The following is a 24,778-nucleotide window of genomic DNA, read 5'->3' on the forward strand; positions in this document are numbered from 1 at the left end:
TGTAAGTGAGAGGTTTTAGGTTCCATTCTCTCCAAAAATGAATTTGAACCGTATTATTGCTAATCTGTTGTGAGGCTAAACTCACCCCCTCCCTCTTAGTGTAGATTTTGTTTGCTAAAAAATAATATGAAAACCCCAAGACAAGTTAAATCAAAATCAAAATGATTTAAATTCCTATTTCTTGTAAGTAAACATGCCCGTGGTGCATAACAATTCATCAAACTAAACATTCCTTGAAACTAATTCATCAAACATGGAAGCAAGCAAATTAAAGAAGAAGAAAGATGACATAGGATCTCTTGAACAGTTTAAACAAACGACTCTTATTGATTTTATTGCAAGTAACATTTTCACTCTGCAAGTTTATCCCATATGTATTTTAATATCCACACTCTTATACAATTCATCTTACAAATCGCCTTTTTTCACCGTAAATAGTGAAGAAAACGATAGGTTATCCAATATTAACTGAGGAAATGGATGAAGTAATTTCCTCGGTTCGTGGATCGGCACTCTCCAAAGAAACACCTTGAGGATCTTCTCTAACTAACAAGGCCAAAACATTGAATGAACTCCAAGAATTCGACACATGGCTCCCAGCATCCCCTAAGGTAACAGCAAATACCGCATCAAACCCACCTGCTCCAGGAACTCCAGCCAACAACACTCCTTCCATATCCATAGTAGCATCCAAAAGCTTCGTCTGTGATTCTGGTTCTATCTGAAAAGTTTTGAAGACAAGGAATCGATCACAACCGATCACACAAGGAAGAAAGGCGAAGAGAGAGTATGACAAAAATAGTTTGAATCTTAATTATTCTATTCAGAATGACGAAAAATAATTTGAATAATAAATTTATGATCAACATCATGTTGGCCTGTGTTTATTGTTTAAACGCCCGACATCAGGTTGCCCCTGTTCTGATTCTAGTTTCTGGTTTAAAGTCTTTAGCATATTTGAAACATCAGTACCAATGTATTTTAAAGGAGTTTTTGCGGTATACCTCAAGGCCACCGGAAGAATAATGCCATAATACGTATTCTGCTAGGAGAAAAATACGAATCATTTGCATTCTCTCTCATTGATAAGATTAATGATTCCCAACATTCCAAAACACTAGAAAGGGCATTGTTGAACTGTACTGATTCCTATAAAATATTTTCCACGGAATGGACTTTGATTCCCAGGAGCCGGTTACGCAAAACAAGCAGCTTCTAAATGGCAGGGATTTCTGCTTTAAGTCTAAGAATGCTGAGTCTAAGGACTTCATCAACGGGTTCATTCAGCATGATACGTAACAGAAGCCACATTTATCATTCAAATATACTTAGGGAGATTAAGTGAATCAACTAGGACTTCCATAGGGACCAAAATAGGGATGCCTAGTGAGTAGTGAGAGACTAAATGTGTGTGCGTGTGAGCACGCGTGTACTTGTTTTTTCTTTTATTTGAATTCCGGGAAGATACTTGAACCCGGTCAAAATACATTCAAATCAAAGTTATTTAAATATGGAATGTTCAGAACATGTAGTTTTGAGAAAGGAAACAATTAACATAATATATCAATTACTATTCTCCATTTTACAAACCATATATTTTTTATAGGAAAGAAACAAGAATCCAGTTAAGAAATGCACATACCGGAACACCTGCAGCCTCTCCCATCTGATGCATATGATACCTGATCCCAAGTATAGCATCTCTTGCTCCTAATAATGCTTTAACAATGATTTCTTGGCTTGGTTTAGAGACTTGTTGTGTCCACTGTACAATTTTGTAAAATTGTAACAAACATCAATGTTGGGCAATACAAGCAGCAGGAAGTTATAGGGTAGGGAAAGTATTAACAGCAATTCGAAGAAGCCAAAAACACAAACTTCACAACACGGTACAACATGACATGTCCAACAAATCCAAAATGGGGCACTTGTCTCAATTTTGATTTTACCATACTAAAATTCGTTTCTCAGAGAGGACGAGAAAAATACCTTCTCTGATTTGAGGATGCTGCAGCTGTTTATCAAGCTTTTATATTCTTCCCAGTGTTCTTCTGCCAATTTGCTTAATGCATTGAGCTGCATTTCAAGTGCTGAATTTGCCTCCGACAACTTTTTCCATGTCTCCAGCGATTTCTGAGGGTCAGACTTCTGCCACTTTTTCACAGAACCCACCATTGATGGAGTGGATGATCCTCCAGTTCCGGGTTCTCCAAGTAACTGCAGAAAGCACTTGCATCACTAAAAGAGACCCTTTGCGCCACTGTTTTATGAATCATGCACAATGGAATGATAAGAGAGAGCACAAAATCTACACTTGATTTCAAGCTTAATTTTTTTTTAATTCTTTAATAAGTAATCAACCTTCAATTTTTTCTATTGTGTTTCCATTAAGGCTTTTTAGCCAAAATGGTCCCTAAGATTGGCATAACTCCTCACCTTGGAAGTACAAGGCTCTATGAACCATTCTGTAATGCTCACATGCTACACATAATAATTAAGAACATACAAATGGAAATTAAAGTCTATGCATCAGAACACACTGCAGATTTTATTCTACAAAGTTCGGGGAAGGTTTGTGGATTTATTGTCTTCATGCGTATGATACTCTTTTGCATGAATAATCATATTTACAAATGTAAGCAAGCTACAAAATGGAGCTTGACATGCTTACAAGGGTCATCAATGGCGGCAAGGAGAACTTAGTCCTATCATGGTCCCATTTTCCGTTTAGGATTTGAGGAACGACTTCTTCTAGTGGTGTTCCCGTCACTGCAACCTGAAAGCATAAAAAAATGAACTTACAAATTGAAGGTGTTCTCTAACAGTATCTGTTATGTGGCCATACAAAGAGCAAAAAGAATATTAGATTAAAATTAAATAAGATAATCAACCACACGACAACACAATCAGGGATCCCATCTCCATGGAAGACACCAAATGAAAACGGTGTTTTCGATTTTACAGCATATCCTGAATGGAAAACAGTGGATGTTGGTATATCCGGTCGTGACAACAAAATCAATGTGTGAAAGGTAATTTAATGAGACCACATGGCAATCTTAATGCCAAAGTAATAAAAGGACAAAAAATCAGAATCGGGCTATTGGTAACCAATGTTAATTTTATTTAGAGTGACCAATATTGGGAGAGTAAAAATTAACTACAGATAACCTGTAATAATTTCATAAGCTCTGATTTGCATGTGACTAAAATATACCAAACTCCATTTTGACATTTAGACAAATAGGAGCCAGGTGCACTTGTTTGATCCACATTGCATGCTCTAGCGCAGAGAGAGAGAGAGAGAGAGAGAGAGAGAGAGACCTGAGCAGAAGAAATAACTTCTGGTGAAAAGCGGACATAACGTTGACTTCCATAAACTGCAGAACTAACATCAAACCCACTGCCCACTTTTCCCTGTGCAATACAGTGAGCAGTCTGAGCTATCACATGCACCAAATCAAGATCTGCAGTGTGCTTTTCATGTTGATGATCTTTAAGCATAGACGGAAGATTAACAACTCCGAGGTAATGAAGCAACGCAGCAACCACAGCGGTTGTCATTGCCGCAGATGAACCCAATCCAGTTTTTGCAACTTCAGGTTTACAGTTTTCTACATTTGATCCCTCATCATTGAAGGTAATCGATGCAAAAGGAGGTAGTGCAGCCAATGCGTCTGGAGTCAAAGGTAGACCACGGGCTTCAATCTACAAGGGCACAACTCAGAAACATCTTGAATTAGGAATTTGGATTGCAATTAATAAAATAAGAAACCTAGAAGTTTCAGCTGCAACTGGTTATTGGAACGTGAATGCTGTAATTTTTATACTTTTTTATTCGAATATATGTGGGCTTTTGGTTAGAATTACATGATACTATCAATAATTAAAAGAAGATTAGAAACAACGGATGACTCAACTAAATTAAAAAAACAAAACTACAGAAACTAATAAGGGTAACAAACCTGATTCCGATAAGAATAAAAGTCATTGCTACCTAAGATCGTGATATCAAGACCTGCATAACAGACCCAGATGAAACATTAGAATTTTCAATGCTGTCAAGTTTGTTTAGCATTTTAAATGATGGGGAAACATATGGAGAATGAAACATTACCATGCAATAGTAGTTTTTCTAATGAATCCTTGTTCTTCTTGTCAACTGTTGCACGGGCAGCAGCTACACAGTATTGGACTGCTTGTTCCACAAAAGGGTTCCTCGAGTCACTGAAATTGTGTTTATGTGAACTAAAATTAAGCATGTTTGAAGCAGGAAATTTTTGTTTGAAGCAGGGAAACTCTCCTGATATAACCTTATAAGTGGTTACATGACAACGAAGATGATGATATAAACTGACGATTTGTAGCATTGTTCAAAAATCTATCATTATTCAAGAAGCTTATATCGAAAATGACAACTCACCCTGAAGACACATATTCAAGTGACAAACTTTTTAGGGAGAGTTTGTAGATGCTTTCTCTGGCGAGCTGAGGAGACGTCAATTTCACATCTGTACAACCCTGAAGGACACAAAACAGATACACATTTTACTCGATCAGACTCAAAGAGAGAGAGAGAGAGAGAGAGAGAGAGAGAGAGAAAGATAGAATGATGAAGACACACCGAGGCCCAGCTATCAGGCTTGAGAGGCTGGTAAAGCGGTTTGACTATGGCGAAGAAGCGCGCGTTGGTGCTGAGTACAAGGCCTGCATTGGGTCTCTCCAGAATTAGGTAACCTCCAGTCAACAACACCTTCCCTGGAGCTGAAGCAACTCTGTAATTGTTTGTTTTTCAACAACAATCAATCAATTTCCTTTCTTTCTTTCTAATTCACAAAAGTTCATTTATAAGAACAAATATTTGATTCAAAATCCAAAACTTACACAGCCTCCATTGCAATTGCAGCCTCAGACTCTCTCTCTCTCTCTCACTCTCTCTCTAGCTGTTAAGTGTGAAGTGGGTTTCTAATTCTCTCTCAGCTATGAGTTTCTGGGTGTTGAATTTGCAGAGCTGCTGAATCAAATTCAAGAAAATAAACTTGTAAAGGTTTGGGTAGAAATTCAAACAAAACCCCAAACAGTTGCAGTCATACTAAAATGCCTTCATCTTCTTGTAAAAGATTGAAAATTTAAACAAACCATCAAGCAGCAAATTACGAGAGAAAAATCAAAATTTAAAACCAAATCGTTACCTGAGAGCTGATGAGAGAGAGCTTGAAGATGGCAGGTTTATTTTCGTTTTGGTTTTTTGGTCGAAATGGCAGGGTCTTTTGATCAACTGAATGTTAAGCTGGCAGGGGGAAGGTGGGGAGGGTGGGGTTTTCATATGTTTTTGTGTTAAAATTTAGTATTTTAAAAAAAACATGATAGGCCACAAAGGCTTAATTATTGTTTTTTTTTTTTTAAAATTCTATTTGTTTATCTTTAGTGTAAATATATCGTTATATATAAATAATATTCGTTGTGTATCTATACTAAGGGGTGAGTGAGTGAGCTAAACCGCACAATGAACTAGCAATAATGTAGTTCAAATTCGTTTTTGACGAGGATCAAACCTCTCACTTACAAGTGAAAAAAAATAATAATAGACTGTAATACTAAATGACAATATATCATTATATTAAAATATTATTTATTTAAGTAAATTGACAAGAATGTGCATTAGAGATAGAGTGCAAAAATCTCTTTTTTTTTTTTAATTTTAAAATTACAAGGAGCTCTATCCATGTGCATTTGACAACTAATTTTGAAGCGAAACGATTTATACTCACCATATTTTCTTTATACAACTTTCATTTTTTATTTTTGTTCAAAAAAAAAACTTTGTATATTTGATTTTCTATTTATTTATTCAATTTAGAAATGTATAAAAAAGAAAATAAATTTGTAAAAAATCAATTATCATTTCAAGCGTAGAGGGCTTACCTAATAATTTAAATTAAAAAAAAATAGTCAAGTGAGCTTAGTTTGACTAGCATAAGCAAGTTGACATGTGAAAATTCGTTGTACCATTTTTTGTTTTGGTTTATGAAACGACGAAGCCTCCAAAGCTGACTAAGTTTTTATGGGCAGGTATATTCTAATTTTTTAAACAAAAAATTTACAAATAAGATTCTAATACAATTACAATCATGAATTATTATTAGGAAAATTACTAAATTATATAAATGAATGATACATCACTAGTAACTGGGTCCATCTTTTAAAGAAAGTTGATTTTTCATGTAGTTCCTTTCTTTCTTTCTTCACATCCTCAATCATAACATCCCGTTACTCATATGATCCTCAATCATAACATCTCGCCACTCATATAACAAATAAAGACAAGGTGTATTTCTTGCTCTTACAATATTATCCCAAAAGATGTCTGCAAAACGGTGTTATGCACGCAATATTATCCCAATAGTATCTCTTTATTCTCTTTTTTTTTGTTGAAATTAAATTTAACAATTTTGTGACCAAGGTCTAAAATTATAGCCAAGGTCTAAAACCAAAAGTCTAAAATTGTTTTCGTCATTGATTAAGGAAAAGGATTGGAGTTGGTCTAACTGGTAACCTCTTCCTTCTTGGTATCCTTTTTCGAAGATTGTAGATTTCAACAAAAATAAAAAATAAAAATGTAATACTAAAAAAACAGTATCTTTTGAAAATGGTACTTTACTACAATGACAGAAAGCAATCATGCATATCTATTCTACTCCGGATTTAATTTTTCACTGATTTTCCTCTTCTAACAACTTACCATTTAACTTACATAGCGTTTTGTAAAAACAAAACAATATTCTTTTAACAAAAAGAAAACTAATTAAAAACTAATTAATTTTTATACACCGGATTATACAGTCAGTACTAGAGGTGTAATTTAGGTTGGGTCAACTTGAACTCTTTCATGTCCAACCCGAATTTAAACTCAAACAAGCGGGTTTTTTTTTATAACCCACAAACGCAACCCAACTTCAACCGGAGCATTTATTGGGTTGGTTGGGTTGGGCTGCTCATTTGCCCGCTCATACCCAACCTGATTTATCAACCCATTTGAACCCAATTATAACTCAAATGAACTAATGCACGTATTACACTCAAGTCTAACAACCAACAACCTTTATAATATTTGGTACAATTTCATTTATAGGTATAGTTGATAGTGATGAAGCTTTTGGCAATGGGGTTTCATGTAGCACTAAACTTGATTCGATTTGGCAATTTGTAGCTCCTCATGTACTTTGTTTTAAAGGATTATAATAATAGTTGTGAATATATGATATACAACTAATTATTTTCACTTATTTAATAGAAATGCAAATTGAGTTTGAACAACAAGACTTGAGTTCGGCGTTTGTTTATATTTGGATATGAAGTGTTGCTTTTTTTTTTTTTTTTTTTTTTTTTTTCGTACATGCTCTGGTATTTTATTGTTTTTTTTAATTCACACTCTGCATGATTAAACTTGCGTATTTAGTTTAAATTTTAAGTGGATATCAATTTGTGGAACTGAATTGAAGTTCTAATTGATTTGTGATATTGAAGTTAACTAGTTTTGAGCCACTTAGGCAATCTCCAATTGAAGGTTCAGAGGGCTAGAGGGCCGAAAATAATCCGAAAACCGTCTTCAATCGAGGGTCAGACCAAAGAGCTCGTGGGCCCCACTAGACAAAAAACGACCAAAGGACCAACCAACTATGTCACATCCCGGCCCGGGCGGGACGACTTCCCGAGCCCGCTCCACCACCGTAGCACGATATTGTCCGCTTTGGGCCCCGACCACGCCCTCACGGTTTTGTTTTTGGGAACTCACGAGTAACTTCCCAGTGGGTCACCCATCATGGGCTTGCTCTAGCCCTCTTCTCGCTTAACTTCGGAGTTCCTATGGAACCCGAAGCCAGTGAGCTCCCAAAAGGTCTCGTGCTAGGTAGGGATAAGAATATACATTTAAGGATCACTCCCCTTGGCGATGTGGGATGTCACAATCCACCCCCCTTAGGGGCCCGACGTCCTCGTCGGCACACCACGACCAGGGTTAGGCTCTGATACCAATCTGTCACATCCCGGCCCGGGCGGGACGACTTCCCAGGCCCGCTCCACCACCTTAGCACGATATTGTCCGCTTTGGGCTTACCATTCCCTCACGGTTTTGTTTTTGGGAACTCACGAGCAACTTCCCAGTGGGTCACCCATCATGGGATTGCTCTAGCCCTTTTCTCGCTTAACTTCGGAGTTCCTATGGAACCCGAAGCCAGTGAGCTCCCAAAAGGCCTCGTGCTAGGTAGGGATGGGAATATACATTTAAGGATCACTCCCCTGGGCGATGTGGGATGTCACAAACTAGCCCCTGGCCGGGCCGAAATTTAAAACCCAATGGTAACTAGCTGATGTTAGCTAGCCATGATTTTTTATTTTACAGTTTTTTTTTTTTGGGCCAAAATTAAAAAAATATATATTTAATTATAGGCCCAGAAAGATGATTAGTTCAATGTTAAGGTGTTCCTTTTATAAGCATGTTTGCTTGCCAAAATCTCTTCCACAGCCGATGTGTGACAAATGATAAGAGTAGAGATTGACTTGTGACAGCCCGTTCCGAAAATTTTAAAACGTATGCGTGAAAAGATGATTTTGCCCCTAGTGTGATTTTTTTTTTCGTTGTGTGGTTGTTTGAATTGGTGTGGCTAGTTGTGGACCACACACACACTCCCATAATTTCCCTCACCCTTTCCCCATATCCCTGCACCCATCCCGTGCCCATTTCCTTTCCCATTTTCATATCCCTTGTACGGACACACTCCAAAACCACCCAAATCTTCACAGATCGAAGAAATAAAGTACATATCCATGCTCGTGAGGTCCATTGGAGTCTAACCATACCCATTTCAGGTAAGGATACCTTCGTTTTCACGTCGAACTCGGGATACCCGATTTTTGGTACTGTTCATGCACACATAAATTCTTATGTTTTTGGGAATTTCAAGCTTGTAGGAAGCTTGGTGAGGTCCTTAGGAGGCTCGGGGTGGTTCGTTTGAAGGTTTTGGACGTCGGGATCACGAGTTTCGAGGTTGGCCGGAGTTGGGGGTATTTTCCCGGTGAGATTTCGTGGATTTTAGCACTTGAAAGTGGTATGATCTTGTTCCTCTCGTTGTAAGCTTCATTTTGGTACCAATTTTGTGAAATTTGGTTGAAAAACGAAGAAGATAGGACGATTTGAAGTTTTTCCCGATTTTCCGGCGTCAGCGACGGCGCCGGAGCCTCGCCGGAGAAGACGACGGAATATTCCGTCAGTTTGAACGGAATATTCCTAACGCCGTTGACGGAATCCATTAAAGTTAACGGAATATTCCTGACGGCGTTAACTGACGCCGTCAGCGTGCCAGGCACGTGCCTGCGCATGGCTGGCGCGTGGGGGCCTGTGCGACGGTGAAAAATTATTTTAAAAAATATGGGGATGTTCCTGAGGTTGAGTAGATCACGTTGGTGTATTCATACACCCCATTTGAGCATTGTCTGAGAAGTTATTTCTTAAGTTTGGTTATGTGCTTTAAAATTTACGTTTTTATAGTTGTTTCGCATATAGGTGAATCTTATCCCGAGGACGAGCGTGGTCACTCGAGGCAGGGGGGTTATGACCCTTCCACTTACTAGTGAGTGGGCTTTTGGTTTTCCGTATATACCTATATACTTATATTTTCCCATAAATTTATTTAGAATGTTTATTCGTTATATGCCATGCCTATAATTTTGCCGTTATTTATGCATTGTTAATTGTTTATATATATGTATGTTTGGTGCTGCGGATGCACAGGTAAGTGCCATGTGAGTTGTGATTATGTTTACTTTCAATAGTGATTTGAGATGCATAGAGAGCTCATAACCTGCACCCCCCGTGTTAGTGTTCCCGCCCAGAGTTGGGCACAGTCCTTCACGTGATGTTCACCTCCCGCACCACACGCTCAGCTTGGATCCAAGTTAGGTGCACAGTCCTGTCGTACAGACCACTCTAGGTGGTTCCGACTCGTAGGTGACCCGCGATTATTCGCACAGCCTTCACGTGATCGTAGCACTTGAGCGTATATATATGTTACACCCAGGCTTGTCGTACAGACCACTTTAGGGGGTTCCGACTCGTGTGCAAGTCTTGTTCGTGAGATGGAGATTTGAGCTCTAGATTCAGCCGTACAGGTCACGTTAGGTGACTCCGGCTAACAGATTATATAATATTGGTGTGTTATTACCTGAGCACTTGCATTTTACTTTGAGGTTTTGGCATAGCATATTCTTGAGCATGACTTATATATATATATATTCTATTTTCTGGGAAGTATACAGGTTTTACGGCGAGGGGTTAGAACTTATTTATTAAATGGTTTTAAAAAAAGCTTTGTTTTTGCCCACTCACGCTTTTGTTTTGCGCCCCTCCAGGTTCTAGTTGGCTAGCACGTTTGGTGGTTTCCCTGAGGATTTCCCCGGCATATCTAACAGACGATCACCAGTGTAGGACCACCTTCGGGTGTGCTTTTGTTGCGTCGTTTTCTCCTGGACTGCATTAAGCTTTTATGCTCTGAACTTAGTGTCGCACTTACGCTTGCACTTGTTTGTTATTACTTTATGTAAGACTAGTTTTTATTTATTCGTACTATTTATATTATTATTTTATTAGCTTTCGCACTGTGCACATGGTTACGTCATTTCCACGTGACGGCCAGCATGCCCTGATCTCGATCGGGGTGTGTCAGACTGGTACCACATGTGCCATTTATTTACATCACCACATCTAGGGGTGGGTTCGGTTCCGTTCGGTTCAATTTTTGATCGAAATCGGAAACCAAACCGAAATTACTGTTCGGTTCGATTCGGCTCAATTTTTCTTCGGTTTTTTTCGATTCCGTTTTTTCCTTTTATTTTTATTTTTTATTTATATATATATTTGGTTGGTAAACTAGCCCAAAATAGGACCTGCCAACAACCCAAAAGATCCAACAAACTGTAAAGGCCCAATCCATAAAATACAAAAAAAAAAAAAAAAAAAAACCTAAGCTTTCACTGCAGCACCCGCCGCCGAGCATCCCAAACCCTCGCCATCAACCAACCGACGCCTCGCCGATTGCAACATCCAGACATGTTCGAACATAGCCAAATAGAGGAGCGACCAACATAGGGCTCCACAAAGACAAATCCAAGAACAACATCGGCCAATTTTCCTTCAAAAATTCACAAACCAACAATCCAAACAAACATCAGCAACTTCAAAAATTCACAACCAAAAATCCATACAAACATCAACAATTTAGATGATCAAAAAACACAAAAAACAAAAAGAAAGATTGATTAAACAATTATAAGAAAATCCAAACAATTATTAAACAAACATCAGCATAATTCACTTGTTGAACCACCTCCGAGTGGCTTCTCCGTGGTTTACAAGAGTGCGAATGTAATAGATAAAATAAATTTACAAATTTGCAGAGGGTAACAATTCCAATTTTTGAACCCAATCATTCAATAAAAAAATAAACAGATTTACAAGATTGGGGAAAAAATCGATGAAATTGATACAGCGAGAGCAACGTTTACGAACCTGAACTTCTTGAATCAGGCATCGCAGCGGTGGGAGAGATAGATTCTTGATGGTGGGAGAGAGAGAGATGTTGAGAAGTCAGACTAAGAAGATGAAATGGGAATAAATGGGTGGACAGCTAGGGTTTTGTGTTTAGAAATGATATAAAAAAAGAAAAACTAATGAAAATGGCTTGAAAACTTTAAGTTTTAATGATAAGGACAAAATAAAGGGTAAAGTGAATAGTACCAAGATTGACTTTTTAGTGTAAAAATGTGGTTTTTCGTTAAAGTGAAGAGTAACATGAGCTTTTCGTTAAAACTTCTTATAAAAAATTAAAGATCCATAATCATATAAATATTTTACTAATACGATTATAGCAAACAAAGCTTGTTGTCAAGTTGGCTGAAGCAAATACTCCTTAACCAGGAGGGAATGGGTTAATTAACTTTCAGGTTTTGAGTATTTGTGTATGATTTATATAATTAATATATATTAAATATATATTATATATAAATTGGTTAAATTATGTTTGGTTTTATGGTTCTCGGTTGGAGATGATTTTTTTGTGATAGGGCTAAAACGAGTCCTCTGACCCTTTGGTCCTCGGTTGGAGATGGTAAGAAATATGACATTGCATTGTTCATTAAAATATTAATTTGTTGGAAGTCCAGAGGGCTAAAAAAGGCCTTCAGGCCCTCATGGCCATCTCCAACCGATCCGGCTAGAGGGCTATAAGGCTAAAAATAGCCCGAAATGACACGAAAACCGTCTCTAACTAATGGCTAAGCCAAAGGGGTCATGGGCCCCACCGGGTCAAAAACACCAAATCAGGCCAACCGACTGGCCCCAAGGAGAAGTACAAAATTTGATAATCATTTAAAACTCTATTTAAATAATAAAATAATATTTGACAACTCGGTTGGAAGAGTACAAAATTTGATATAAGGCTTCAAATTATCATATCAGTTATCAATTATAATTTAACTTTTATAATTTGACATTTCATCTAGAGATGGTCTAAGTAACCTATCCGAAAACAATTAGATAGGTAGATGTAGCGAACAAGCGTATCCCAACTTGTGTTGCAATCCGAAACCAACAGAATGGCAGTGACACTCTCAACAACTCCTCAACCCTGTGTTCGACAAATCTCAATCATGAATAAGTTCCACTCTATCCCCTCCAAAACCCTCCGAAGTTTCAACCCCCTTTTCAAACCCTCTACTCAAACCCTCTTCCTCAGCTCCCAAAAACCCAAAATCCATCTCCAATCTCCTCCTCGCAACACAATCCGATGCCTTTTCACCGGCATCGTCGAGGAAATGGGCCAAATCACGCAACTTGGCACCTCCCAAACCGGCGGTTTCGACATGAAAATCGGCGCCAAAACCGTTCTGGAGGGCGTTCACCTCGGGGATAGTATTGCAGTCAATGGAACGTGTCTGACGGTGACTGAATTCGATACCCAATTGTCCGATTTCACAGTCGGGCTGTCGCCGGAGACGCTTAGGAAGACGTCTCTGATCGAGCTCGAAGCGGGGTCGCTTGTGAATTTGGAGCGGGCGGTGCAGCCCACGAGCAGAATGGGCGGGCACTTTGTGCAGGGTCATGTGGATGGCACAGGGGAGATAGTGTCAATGGAGCCCGAGGGGGATTCGCTGTGGATCAAGGTAAGGGCATCAAAGGAGGTGTTGAAGTATGTGGTGCCGAAAGGGTTTATAGCCGTCGATGGTACTAGTTTGACTGTGGTGGATGTGTTTGATAAAGAAGAGTGCTTTAATTTCATGTTGGTTGCTTATACACAGCAGAAAGTAGTGATTCCGTTGAAGAAAATCAGGTCAAAGGTGAATTTGGAGGTTGATATACTCGGGAAGTATGTCGAAAGACTTCTCAGTAGCGGGTTTGTCGAGTCAATCAAATCTTCATGACTCATAAGGTATTACTCAGATATAGTTCCATTACTGCAATCCTGATTTGGCTTCATGTATAATTACATTTGTAAATTTGTAATGCATACTTGCCCTTGTTTTTTTTTTTTTTCTGTTTGAATGAAAAAGCTATTGCATAAGAGATTCAGATTTTAAGTCGTTCGAATTGATTTATAATATTGAATTTAGGCCTATGCAAATGCAGATACTTTCGAGCAAATCCTTTACTGTTTGGTTAAGATATTGGTGTTGTAAGTTATGAAATGTGTAATATGTAGGATGGTCAATCCTTAGTATAAACATTCCTACATTTAATACTACTGGCAAACAAGATAAACTTGAGGTACATGGAGAAAATTGAAGTGTTGGACGGGTGTTTGAAAATATGCATCTATATGTAGTGTTTTGGCGTGGAACTGATCATGGTGAGAAAGGATTAATAGCTGACCCTATGCAGTGACCATCCATCATAGTTAGCTGAGTGGAGTTGCCGAGTTAAGTTGTTCTTTTGTTACGTAGATGCCTAAGACTTGGTGTAAAAAGAAAAAGACCTTTTTTTCGCATCTTTAACAGATCAGAAATTTTCTTGCAACTAAATACAGTTTTCAAACGTGGAGTTCACTTCGTTGAAACTTTTGTTGTTGAACCTCTGATGGAAATCTGTTCTTTCTTTCTTGTGCTTTCCTTATAAACTACCAAGTTTTTCTTTTTTAGCAATTTGGTCGATGGTTTCACGAGTGACATGTACGACGAGATTTTTGCAATTATATGAACTTGGGATAAAAAGGGATGCAGCAATTAATTATCTGACCAAAAAAAAATTCAAATAAAAGCAAGTAGATATAACATGAAGATTTTTTACTTGGCCAATAGAAATTTCTCCCTGTTGAAGTTCTTCTCTTCTGATATCAAGTGTTTTACTGTTTCTGCTCATTTTCCTTGCAAGGTCATTGCCTGTGCGGCTTGTACACACTTGTGATTGGGATGGCAACTGAACCAATTGGTGGCTGTAGGAATGCTGTTCGGAATGTTGGCCGCTTTTAGCTTCGCTTTTTGTTTTTTGGAAGCATTTATAGGTAGTGTTGCATTTTGGATAGCTGTTATATCTTGATTTTAAAACTTTTGTTGTATCATTGTTAGAGATGTATTTTATTGGCTGCTCTGTATACTAGTTGGACATCTTCTCTGCAAGAATTATGATAGTTTCTATAGTACTAAAAGTTTTTTTGGGAGAATTGTTAGGGCTCTATTGTACAACGACACGCACATGCCTTCACACAGAGACTTTCATCATTTTGTGTTTGCAGCACCAAGGGCATCACTGTAAGCCACTGATGCTCCTCAAGTGTGTCTTGGGCCTCGAATTGCACAAGAGAAAAATCATTCTGCAGCGAGTCTGATGAAGATTTCTCTCATATTCCGTCCAGAAGGGCATTTGAACTAAATTATGTATAGTATTGTGGGGTTTAAATTTTTCTGTGTCAAACTTTTCTTGATTCTCATCTTTCTTATGTGGAAACTTAAAGTATGTTATTCTCCAATTTTCTCGTTTAAGAGATTAGTGAGAGAAACTATTACGCGGTGTTCTGGATTACAAAAAGTAGGTGGTTCCACCCAATTAAAATATAAGAAAACTAATGAAAAGAACTTGAAAACTTTGAGTTTTAATGATAAGGACAAAATAAAGGGTAAAGTGAATAGTACCAAGATTGACTTTTTAGTGTAAAAATGTGATTTTTTGTTAAAGTAAATAGTACTGCAGGTTTTTCGTTAAAACTCTCTTAAAATATTGCATGTGTTTGTTCGAAGCTCAATGGGAGAAGGGTCGCCTCTCTGTTGAAGGTCAAGGGTCGAGGTAAGTTTTGTTCGTCCTTGTGGGTTGATTTCTTCCATGTGCTGATCTAAGCTTTGAGCACCTAACTCTCGTTCGTAGTGCTTCATGACCAGTTTTAGGCTTTACTTTTCAAACGAAAAACTTTCTGCTCGTAGCTTCCTCCAATTTCATAAATTTAGGATTACCAGTGGCATTTGTTCATACTTCATAGGGGAGTGATGAGGAACGTGTTCATCAAAGATGGCTTGAACCTCACATGAAGGAAGAGTCTCGTGTCTTTGAATGCGTAATTAGTTGGTCTTGTATTTCATGATACAATTGGATTATGCCATTAAATGTATGATTTTATATAAAAGCCTCTTGGGGAAGTTGTAGAAGGAGAAAGATGATGTTCCAAAAAGAAAAATGTTATTCGTACTCACACAAAGTCTCGCTTGGACTTGCTTTTGAGACAGTCTGAATGGCATTTCTCGTGAAATTGCTCCAACGAAGAATCATTAACAAAACGAAGAATCACCGTTGTTCGTGATGAGGAACGTAGTCATCACTTACTTTTCTCCAAGTAGAGTAGGTGCTGCTTGCTCAACATCAAGTTGCCCGGCAGGGGGCGACTCAGTTTAGCCAAACCAACCACTTCATTTGGATAATACAGTGTTTCCATCAGAATTGACATGAACCGTTCAGTCCTCTGCCTCCTCCCAAAAGTACATTTATCACCACCTCAGCCGAAAGTGAGAAACAATGACAAGTTTTTTTTGGAGAACGAAACAATGACAAGTTAATCATTGCTTCACCACTGAAATTTGCTGTCGGTATCGCCAAGAACAAACGCAAAAAAGGGTTTGACTGTTCGAGAAAAGATGCATACTGTGCTGTTTTCAACTGGCGGCATTGTTGGGGCCCCAAACACCCCTGCGCTGGTTCCAACCAAATACAGCTGGTTCTCCTCTTTGTGAGCGTGGGCGGATGAGGATGAGTAATGTGCTCCGTACCCAAGAATTTCTTCTTTAGAGACTGACATGCAGGGGCGACCTTGGGGAAGTTGGGTCAACTGAAACAATCCCCAAAAAGCTCAGAAATTATCTATGAAAGAACTAGGTGTTGTCCTTGAAAGTTGTCATCCAACTGCTTGACGAATTGTTTCTGTAGGCACTGAGCAGAATAGCTGCTAGCCTCGTGCCTCAATATAAGTTGTGGGTATCTGTTAATAGGCCCGCTTGGCATGTGTTAGCATTTATCAACATGCTCGTTCAAAAACTATTGACATTAGTTGACATACTCTCTCGGAACCTGTTGACATCTGTTGACAGTTGTGCATTATGACTTTTTACATGACCGCAGGCCTACCAAGGCTTGATGAAATACCAATTACATGTTAAAAGTCATAATGGTATGTGTCGGGTCCAGACTAAAAAGTACACCAACAATGCTAAGATACATCATTTCAATATAACATTTAAAGAAAGAATGCGCGTGCTATATATGAACATTCGAATTGGGTCTGTTTTTGGCGTAGCATTCTTAACCTTGTGCGGTATTTAGTTAATTAGGGCAAAATTATAATGAATGAATTTTGACTCCAAGTTTAGTGGATATGGTGATCTTTCTAGTCTCCATGCCGCCAAGACTCTAATTTTTCTAGTTATCTATAACCACTTAGTACTACGGTATAGTGGTATTCTTCTTCAGTTGTAGTGAGAGGTCTTAGATTCGATTCTCGCGCAAAGACGAATTTGAACCACATTATTGTTAACTCATTGTAGGCTAAACTCACTCATTCTCCTTCGTATAGATAATATCGTTTGTTAAAAAAAAAAAAAGGTATTATTATGAGTTTGAGCATCTCCAACAGGCTAGGTAAAAGAGCCTCAGTTGACAACTTTAGCAAAAAATATTGAAAAATTCACAAAAACTCAAGTCCAACTGGCTGGCTATTATAACTGAAAATCAGCAATCTACTTTAGGTGCAATCATAACACTTCGTTTGTTACAATCTACTCATGTTACAACACATATAGTCATCTTTTAACATTATACCTTAAAAACATTAAACTCGACTATATACTTATTATGCAGGCTAGTGGCCAAAAATATAAAAAGTTTTATTCTTTTGATAAAGATTCCTAACTAGATAACTCACGGGCTAAATGAAGATTGATATAGTAGTATCATGTTTTTACAAAAAGTATCTTACAGATGTCGACCGTTGCATGGCAATGACAATGAAGTATGGTAATAAAGTGACTCATGGGGCTACAATAATAATTGGACTAGCAACTTCCAAACTCTCAAGTCTGAACCCACTACGCCATTCCGCACCTCCCATTCCAAAGACAGAGGCCTCAAATTAACTTGTGAAACAAGTGGCGCTTGCGTGGTACAATCTGGACCATACAAAATTAATATGCCACATTACAAAATTACCCCTCCATAATTCTTGCCTTTCTATATCGACTTTCCTTCTCTTACGAAACTAACCCCATCGTATCTCTTCTTTTTGGTTTCTTCGATTCTTTTTCCCCTTGGCTTGGTGGATAATTGGAAGGTAAGGTTAATGATAAAGAAAAGGAAAAATTACATATTCAAATTAGATAGAGCAATCGATTCAAATTGCAGTACATTCAAAAGAAAATTTAAGTCATATTTAAATTGCAGTCCGTTGCAGTTATGTGCCTCTAGCGACTCGACAATAGCCTTGTGGTGCATCTTGTTTTGCTTTTGGAGGACTGGAGGCTAAGGTACATGCACTCGAGCTAGCCCCGGCCCAGGTCCAGTGCGGGCAGGGCAATCGTCTGGGGCCCAAAAAAATTAGGAGCACCAAAATTATTAGGGTGGTATATTATATATGTTTTTATAAGAATATAAATTTATAAAATTTAGTTTAATGACAAAGAAATTTAACTAGAACTAGTGGTTTTATTGTTTAAAATTAATGAGGAGTTCTTAGGTTCAAAACACCATGTGTGTTTATTTACATTCCAATTTTTACAAATTTTTTTTTTATAACAGTATAAATTTATAAAATTTGGCAAAATGATCAAGAAGTTTAATTATAAGCGATGGTTTTTGTTGTTTAAAATTAACGAGAGGTCCTAAGTACGAAATGTTATATGCATGCTTATTTTTTTTCAATTTTCTACAAATTTTTGTTTGGTTGTTAATTTATTTACTAGCTAGTAGTTATGTGGGTTGCTATTTTTAAATATCCGTTCCAATTCAAGTCTAATATTCAACAAAGAGTAAGGCGTAGACTAATTTTTTAGACCAAATTTGCAAATAATATTATGTGTCATCAAAAGGTTTAATTAAGTGTTCATTCATTACTTATACATATCCTTAAAGACTCGAAAATATTATTATATTTTTAGTCTTATATTAACGAGGTTAGTAAATAAGAAAAAATACCTCACGATTTATACAAAAGCATTTCAAAAGTTCAGATGGAAAACAAAACTCATAATCTATCTACTTGTAAGCTCAAAGTTTTTTGGTTTTCTTCTCTCGATACAAAATAAATTAGTTATTCCGTGTTTTTAAATTATTGAGTTTAAAGCGTTTTTCTAAATATAATTTTATTGATGTCTTACGTGTGAAAACAAATAATTTTTTTTTTATATGAAGTGAGGACACATTTTTTAGCGTCGTCTTCGACCTCAAAAGTCTCTAGACCGGCGAGCTCGTCTAGACCACAATTGACGTTGGTGAAAGATTTGTTGAAGGAGGGGTATCAAAGACATGTGGTTGGTTAGTCTAAGATCGTTGTTGGCTTGTTGAAGAGAAGGAGAATGTGGCTCTAAAAAAAAAAATTATAATTTGTTTTTTACAACTTGACACAAATTTTGTGGAGTACGCGAAGTCCACATGGGCAAATATAACCATATCCCAACGATAAGGACCTCCTTGTCGAAAACCAAAGAAAGCATTAGTATGTGCAAAGTTGGGGTATTGTTGAAGTTGGAGATAGATGTACACCAGTGGTGCAGAAGGGTATTTTAGACAATTGAGAACATCTGAAAAAGAAGTGTGCAAAGGGTACATTTGGTATTCTACACCCAAGTTGTGGGGGTACGGTTGCCGCGTAAACGTTCGAAATGACCATCGACCAGCAATATATATTTGCCTGCCGTCAAAGCCCCTCCATCTGCCCACACAAGTTTCCCTCACTTTCTCGCATTCATTTTCCTACCAGACAAACAGTCAGTCTCCGGACTCTCGGCTCTCCAGATCCAACCATCCAAGTATCCAGCCAGCTAATACCCATCTTCTCCACTGATGAAGAAGCCGGGCTTTCTAGCGGCCTCAGTCGCCGCCGCTTCTGCCACTGCTCTCTCCGCCACTTCTTCCTCTTCAAGCTTTGTGTCTGATTCAACCATGCGGTTTTCTCACCAGGTAATTAAATAATCTTAATTTGTATTCATGTGTCCTCTTAATCTGTTCATTGTTTCTTCTCAGTATCCAGCTTAATTACCCTGCTTCTACTTTTCTAGGATTCTGCTCTGTTTGGTTGCTGAGAAAAAAAAAAAAGAAAGAGAAAAGAAAAGGAAACTGAAATCTGGGATTTTGACCCTTGAAATTTTCCCCAACTAATTTATTCATGAATTTCTACTATTTGAACACACTTATTGATGACCTTTCTAATAGAAATGGACCCTATAATTGTGTGCCGGACCCACCTATCTTAGGAAATTTCAGCAAGCGAGTTTGTGTGTCCAAATAGCATCGTCTTCTTATTTATACAAATGGTAATTAAGAGATAAATATGTTTATGTTTGATTTTGTAGGAGGCTGGCGTTAAGAGAAATCAAGAAAAATCATCGGCTTCGACGGAGAAATTTGCACCCAAGTTCGATGGGCTGAGATTTATTGAAACGCTGGTTACTGCTCACAGATAAGATTTGGCGGCCTCTATCTTCTATCTATTTTAATCTAAATATTTTTGCCTCATTTGATCCATCTTCCATCCCGAGGAAACGACTTCATGATTGGATTTCGATTCTTTGGTCAAGAGACCAACTTATATAGTATAAGTACATCACAATCGTAGCATTTTATGTTAATAATTTAACGTCATGTAAAAAGAAGTATTATTGGCATGAGACGCTAAGATGACATTGTACTTATGTCAAGTAAGTCATCCTCCTAGAAATAAAGGAATTGTAAGGGTAACATTTCAGGGCTGCCTTTCTGTATTCATGTATCTGCCTAAAGGCCAAAAAAATGTATCATTTTTGTAATCGTGTGAAAATTAATATAATATTTTTTGCTTTGTATTTTTCTGATTTTGGTGGGTAATTCCAAAATTTTGTTTTCCATCTGTTTTAAAACTAAAATGTTACATATTGATTAAAAAAATTTGTCATTCACAAGATTAGAATAAAAAAAAATTATCATTAGATTGTAGTACTAAGTGGCTGATTGACTAATGATATGATATCAAAATGATGCGATATGACGATTTTGATTTTTCATGAAATCATGTAGCATAAGATTATGTATATGAACTTATAGGGTGTTTTCCATCCTAATTTGATCCATTTGAGGTTTTGGCAATGTGTCACACCTGTAATGCTTTTAACCATAAAGTTTTCAATACGACAACTTATCGACCAAAGCCACTACCACACCGAAAGTGAGGAAGTTCTTTGCCAATGACATAATATGGACCACATATATTTGAGATTGTGATGTGTATGCAACATATGGATGTGAATCGGCTATATCAACAAATAGTATTATCAATTCACATGTTTAGAGGACCATTAAAATTTAGTGTCACTTTTACATAAAAGGATACAAAAATCTAAGATTTTTCAACTAGTTGGTTGCTTGTTATTAAGCTTTGTATGAGTGTGCAATTTAACGTGAGGTGTTGAAATACCCCACATCGGCTATCTCGTTTAAATACCTTAACTGCATTTCAACAAATACTGAAATCTTTTGTAATAAAATCTTACACTTATCGGACTGTGAGATAGTAATTAATAAATTTGAGACAATATCTGTCATTGCCACAATTGACCTACTTTTTTGTGTGAATCCAACAAGGGAGAGGAAAACCAATCCTTCCCTTTGCAGCTCTGCTTTGCTATTGCATCTGATTGGGAGTTTGACTAGGCGTGCACTTGCGCTATTCAACCGGCTTTGCATTATATTTTTAATATAAAAAATAATATTTACACAGTGTATATGACCAATTTTAGGAGAGATTTTTCAGTGTGATCGGTATACGGGATAGTACATTATGTGTCACTATACAAATAGTAGGATATGTGTGCTAAAATGTTAATAACTTATAAAATAAAAATTTTCACCACTTCTATTAAAACAAGTGATATACTATTTATGTTCCCGTCGCAATTAAAAACTTTTCTTTAAGGAATACCACATCCTTCAACAAAGACGTGCAGCCACCCAAAAAAGGATGTTTAAAAATTGCACTCGACATTTTCCAATTCCACGAATGTTGTACCAATGGTTTTTCTTTTATGCTTCTTTTGGTAAGATAATTATTAACCGTTCTTTTACAATTTTGGTGCCATGTGTATCTTAATTTACCCATTTTGATGTACCTAAATTACATGACCTACCATAGCTTTTAACAAATCAGATTTCGGTATCCAGTTTCTTCACGCCAAAAAAGAGGAGGTTCCTAAATTCTTGCTAAATGATGCGTCAGAGTTTTAAGTTAAGAACAATACTGATTGTTCAAGATAATAAGAATTTGAATTTAAAGATATTAATCTTGTAAATTTAAAGATTTGAATTACAATAGTACACTAGTTCCTCATTTAATTTGTCGATTTGGAAAACAATTTTTTAACATTAGAATTCACTATTGTTCACCTAGGCTATTAAGATGGTTGACAACGATAAACTTCTGAACTCAACACCCCTACTATCAACTACAAATCATGAATGAATTGTTTTTTTGAACTCAACGTACTGTAAGTTTTAAATGCCGTCTTTTCATAACAAATTTGTAACGTACCAGGAGTTTGGTACATTAATGAATCTTATGTTGACACATATTGATCGTTGAGTTCATGAAATAATATGAATTTAGAACGTACCAAGAGTTTGGTACATTAGTGAATCTTATGTTGACACATATTGATCGTTGAGTTTGTTAAATAATATGAACATACCAAGAGTTTGGTATAGTAGTGAATCTTATGTTGACACATATTGATCGTTGAGTTCATGAAATAATATGAATTTAGAACGTACCAGACATTTGGTATGTAAAGTTTTTATTTTTGAAATGTATCCTTATGATGAAACGTTACACAATGTGTGTTTGAGACGTACCTATTGTTTGGCATGTCTTTGTGTTATTTCGACAAGTAATGATTATTTGGTATTAAACTCCCAACTAATTGGTACATTAATTAATGTTGTGTTGATACATATTGATCATTTGGTTCATGAAATAATATTGACTTGGAAGGTACCAGATGTTTGGTATTAAAAAATTTTATTTTAGAAATGTATCAGTCTGATGAAACGTGTGTGTTTGAAAAGTACCAATTATTTGGTACGTCTTTTTACGTTATTTCAACGAGTAATGATCATTTGGTATTAAACTACCAATTAACTAGTACATTAATTCATGTTAATTTGACACATAATGATCGTATGGTTCATGAATAAGATTAATTTAGAATATACCAGACTATTGGTACATAATATTTGTACATACCTGACTAATAAATGTAATATGATGTGAGTTTTAACCATGCCTTATTTGGTAGGTTTTTTAATGTTATGTTAATTTAAAAGATACAAATCATTTAGTACGTAAGGTGCACATCACGCCAAGTAAAAATATGGTGCACTTTCGACAACAGCTGGTATGTAAGGTGTACTTTTGACGACAATTGGTGCACAAGGTGCACATCTCTCCAAGTAAAAACGTAATGATTTATTACCAAAAATTGCTTTAATCTACAACTGTATGTGAGCAAGAGAAATCTTTAATCTACCAGTGATATGAACAATACCAATTTTTCAAGTCCACCATCACCAAATCATCACTACGTACTTCAAATACAAACTCGCTTGACCGGCTAATATATGTGCCAATGTCTTCCCATCTCCAATAACTTATCCAATTGGTTCTCCATTTCAGGACATAATTAAGAGTTCCATTTCTCTGCAGCAATACGTCTCTCCTTATTCACCACCATCAACTTAACTCCTATGCTTTCTACCAACTGGAATTGAATGACTCGGCGACGTTTGACCACATCTCACCGTACTTGCCAAAAAAACATCAATCAAAACACTGCATAATCCTAACATTATGTTGTTCAATATTATACTTTTCATACTTAAAACTGAGAACCCCTAAAAACTATACTGTTCACTAAAAGCATAAAGAGAGAAGGGAAAAAAAATGAAGAAAATGAATAATGGTGGGACGGCAGGTCTTAAATCAAACCATGTACACAAGCACCTCGTCATTAAAATTCAAGATAACAACCGTACATGGCACCTAAGAAGAATGCATCTGCATGGTTCTGTTTGGGCAAGTCCTCCAAGATTTGTCAATTAGTCCACCATCATTTTTTTCTCAAAATCTGCATGTTTACCTCAACTACTTCTGGAGTGGACTTGAACAATTTCACCATATTCTTACCAAATTTTTTCCCAAAACAAACCGGATATGTGCTCTTAATTATCTCACCCAATAATAGGATAAAATTGTGCAAACAGCACTAATTGAAATGGATAAGTCCATTCAAATTTCAAAAATGGGAGATCAAAAAAAAAAATTTCAACATAGGAGAAAAAATCTACGCTCTCAAATTCAACAAATCAAAACCACTTCCTACAAAAAAGGTCACGTACAAAGAATATCAGCCTAAAATGATATATTTGGAATTCCATAATTAGCATTTTAATTTCAGAAAGTAAAATAATGACATGTAATTTAAATAAATATAAAAATGCTGATGTGGCTATTGTTTAAGGCGCCTTAGTTAAATCTTAAAATAGAACTAATGTTTGATCTAAAAAGTATCAAAAAAATGCAAGGGATTCTAATTTTCCCTAATATTAAAAACATGATAAGTTGAGAATATCCCTTGCCAATTTGATGTATCAACGTGCTGTTAAAATTATAATTATTTAGAGAAACTCAATTATCATAATAACTATTTATTTTAGAGGCATTTAGTTTCCACTTTGATGATCGAGTGACGTTCTCAGTTCAAGGATGGCATTCCCAAATCACCCAATTTTGTATACCTCCTTCTCTTTGTCGGAGATCCGACTCTAGTCATTTTTAGGGCTAAAAAAGACCGAAAGATCTAAACCCGACCCGAAAAAACCCTAACCCAAACCGATAAAAATGAACCGAATATTCCGAAAACCAAAATACCGAACCGACCGAAATTTTTGGTCAATTTTGGCCTATTGCCAAACCAATTTGGTTCATTTTTTCTTCTAGAACGGTTCTGTTTGGTTTTT

General features: G+C 36.7%; 3 protein-coding genes across 6 annotated transcripts; 2 read left to right on the top strand and 1 right to left on the bottom strand.

Annotated features, from left to right (window-relative positions):
• Positions 1–299: 299 nt before the first annotated feature.
• On the bottom strand, positions 300–5,332 carry LOC137707863 (phosphomevalonate kinase, peroxisomal). 2 transcript variants are annotated; one of them, XM_068446792.2, is made up of 11 exons: positions 5,193–5,332; positions 4,885–5,014; positions 4,625–4,775; positions 4,424–4,521; positions 4,118–4,227; positions 3,966–4,018; positions 3,325–3,708; positions 2,672–2,776; positions 1,990–2,217; positions 1,643–1,765; positions 300–721 (listed from the first exon to the last, which is right to left on the bottom strand). In XM_068446792.2, the coding sequence occupies exons 2-11, from the start codon at positions 4,893–4,895 to the stop codon at positions 455–457; spliced, it is 1,530 nt and encodes a 509-aa protein (XP_068302893.2). In that variant the 5' UTR covers positions 4,896–5,014; positions 5,193–5,332; the 3' UTR covers positions 300–454. The 2 variants fall into 2 exon arrangements, with proteins under 2 accessions (XP_068302893.2, XP_068302894.2); XM_068446793.2 differs by having other exon boundaries at positions 4,885–5,011; positions 5,193–5,325.
• Positions 5,333–12,600: 7,268 nt separating this feature from the next.
• Positions 12,601–15,048, top strand: LOC137708178 (riboflavin synthase). Of its 3 annotated transcripts, none has more exons than XR_015958181.1 (3): positions 12,601–13,481; positions 14,420–14,549; positions 14,707–15,048. XR_015958181.1 is itself a non-coding variant. In XM_068447188.2 (2 exons), exon 1 carries the CDS (start codon positions 12,649–12,651, stop codon positions 13,471–13,473), a length of 825 nt encoding a protein of 274 aa, XP_068303289.2. In that variant the 5' UTR covers positions 12,601–12,648; the 3' UTR covers positions 13,474–13,481; positions 14,420–14,693. The 3 variants fall into 3 exon arrangements, 1 of the variants encoding a protein (XP_068303289.2); XR_015958182.1 differs by having other exon boundaries at positions 14,781–15,048; XM_068447188.2 differs by lacking the exon at positions 14,707–15,048 and having other exon boundaries at positions 14,420–14,693.
• A 4,373-nt stretch (positions 15,049–19,421) lies between these two features.
• LOC137709497 (uncharacterized) lies at positions 19,422–20,577 on the top strand. Its single transcript, XM_068448585.2, has 2 exons — positions 19,422–19,696; positions 20,089–20,577. The coding sequence occupies exons 1-2, from the start codon at positions 19,580–19,582 to the stop codon at positions 20,197–20,199; spliced, it is 228 nt and encodes a 75-aa protein (XP_068304686.2). The 5' UTR covers positions 19,422–19,579; the 3' UTR covers positions 20,200–20,577.
• The last annotated feature ends 4,201 nt before the right edge of the window (positions 20,578–24,778 follow it).

This window comes from Pyrus communis, chromosome 17, assembly GCF_041283825.1.
Source record: "Pyrus communis isolate YQ-2024b chromosome 17, ASM4128382v1, whole genome shotgun sequence".
Taxonomy (NCBI): domain Eukaryota; kingdom Viridiplantae; phylum Streptophyta; class Magnoliopsida; order Rosales; family Rosaceae; genus Pyrus; species Pyrus communis.

Coding starts and splice junctions, on each gene's coding strand:
- LOC137709497 (XM_068448585.2), top strand. CDS start 19,580: ATGAAGAAGCCGGGCTTTCTAGCGGCCTCAGTCGCCGCCGCTTCTGCC. Junction 19,697..20,088: donor CCATGCGGTTTTCTCACCAG/GTAATTAAATAA, acceptor TTGATTTTGTAG/GAGGCTGGCGTTAAGAGAAA.
- LOC137708178 (XM_068447188.2), top strand. CDS start 12,649: ATGGCAGTGACACTCTCAACAACTCCTCAACCCTGTGTTCGACAAATC.
- LOC137707863 (XM_068446792.2), bottom strand. Junction 3,709..3,965: donor TTTATTCTTATCGGAATCAG/GTTTGTTACCCT, acceptor GTGCCCTTGTAG/ATTGAAGCCCGTGGTCTACC. Junction 2,777..3,324: donor AAGTTATTTCTTCTGCTCAG/GTCTCTCTCTCT, acceptor TTATGCTTTCAG/GTTGCAGTGACGGGAACACC.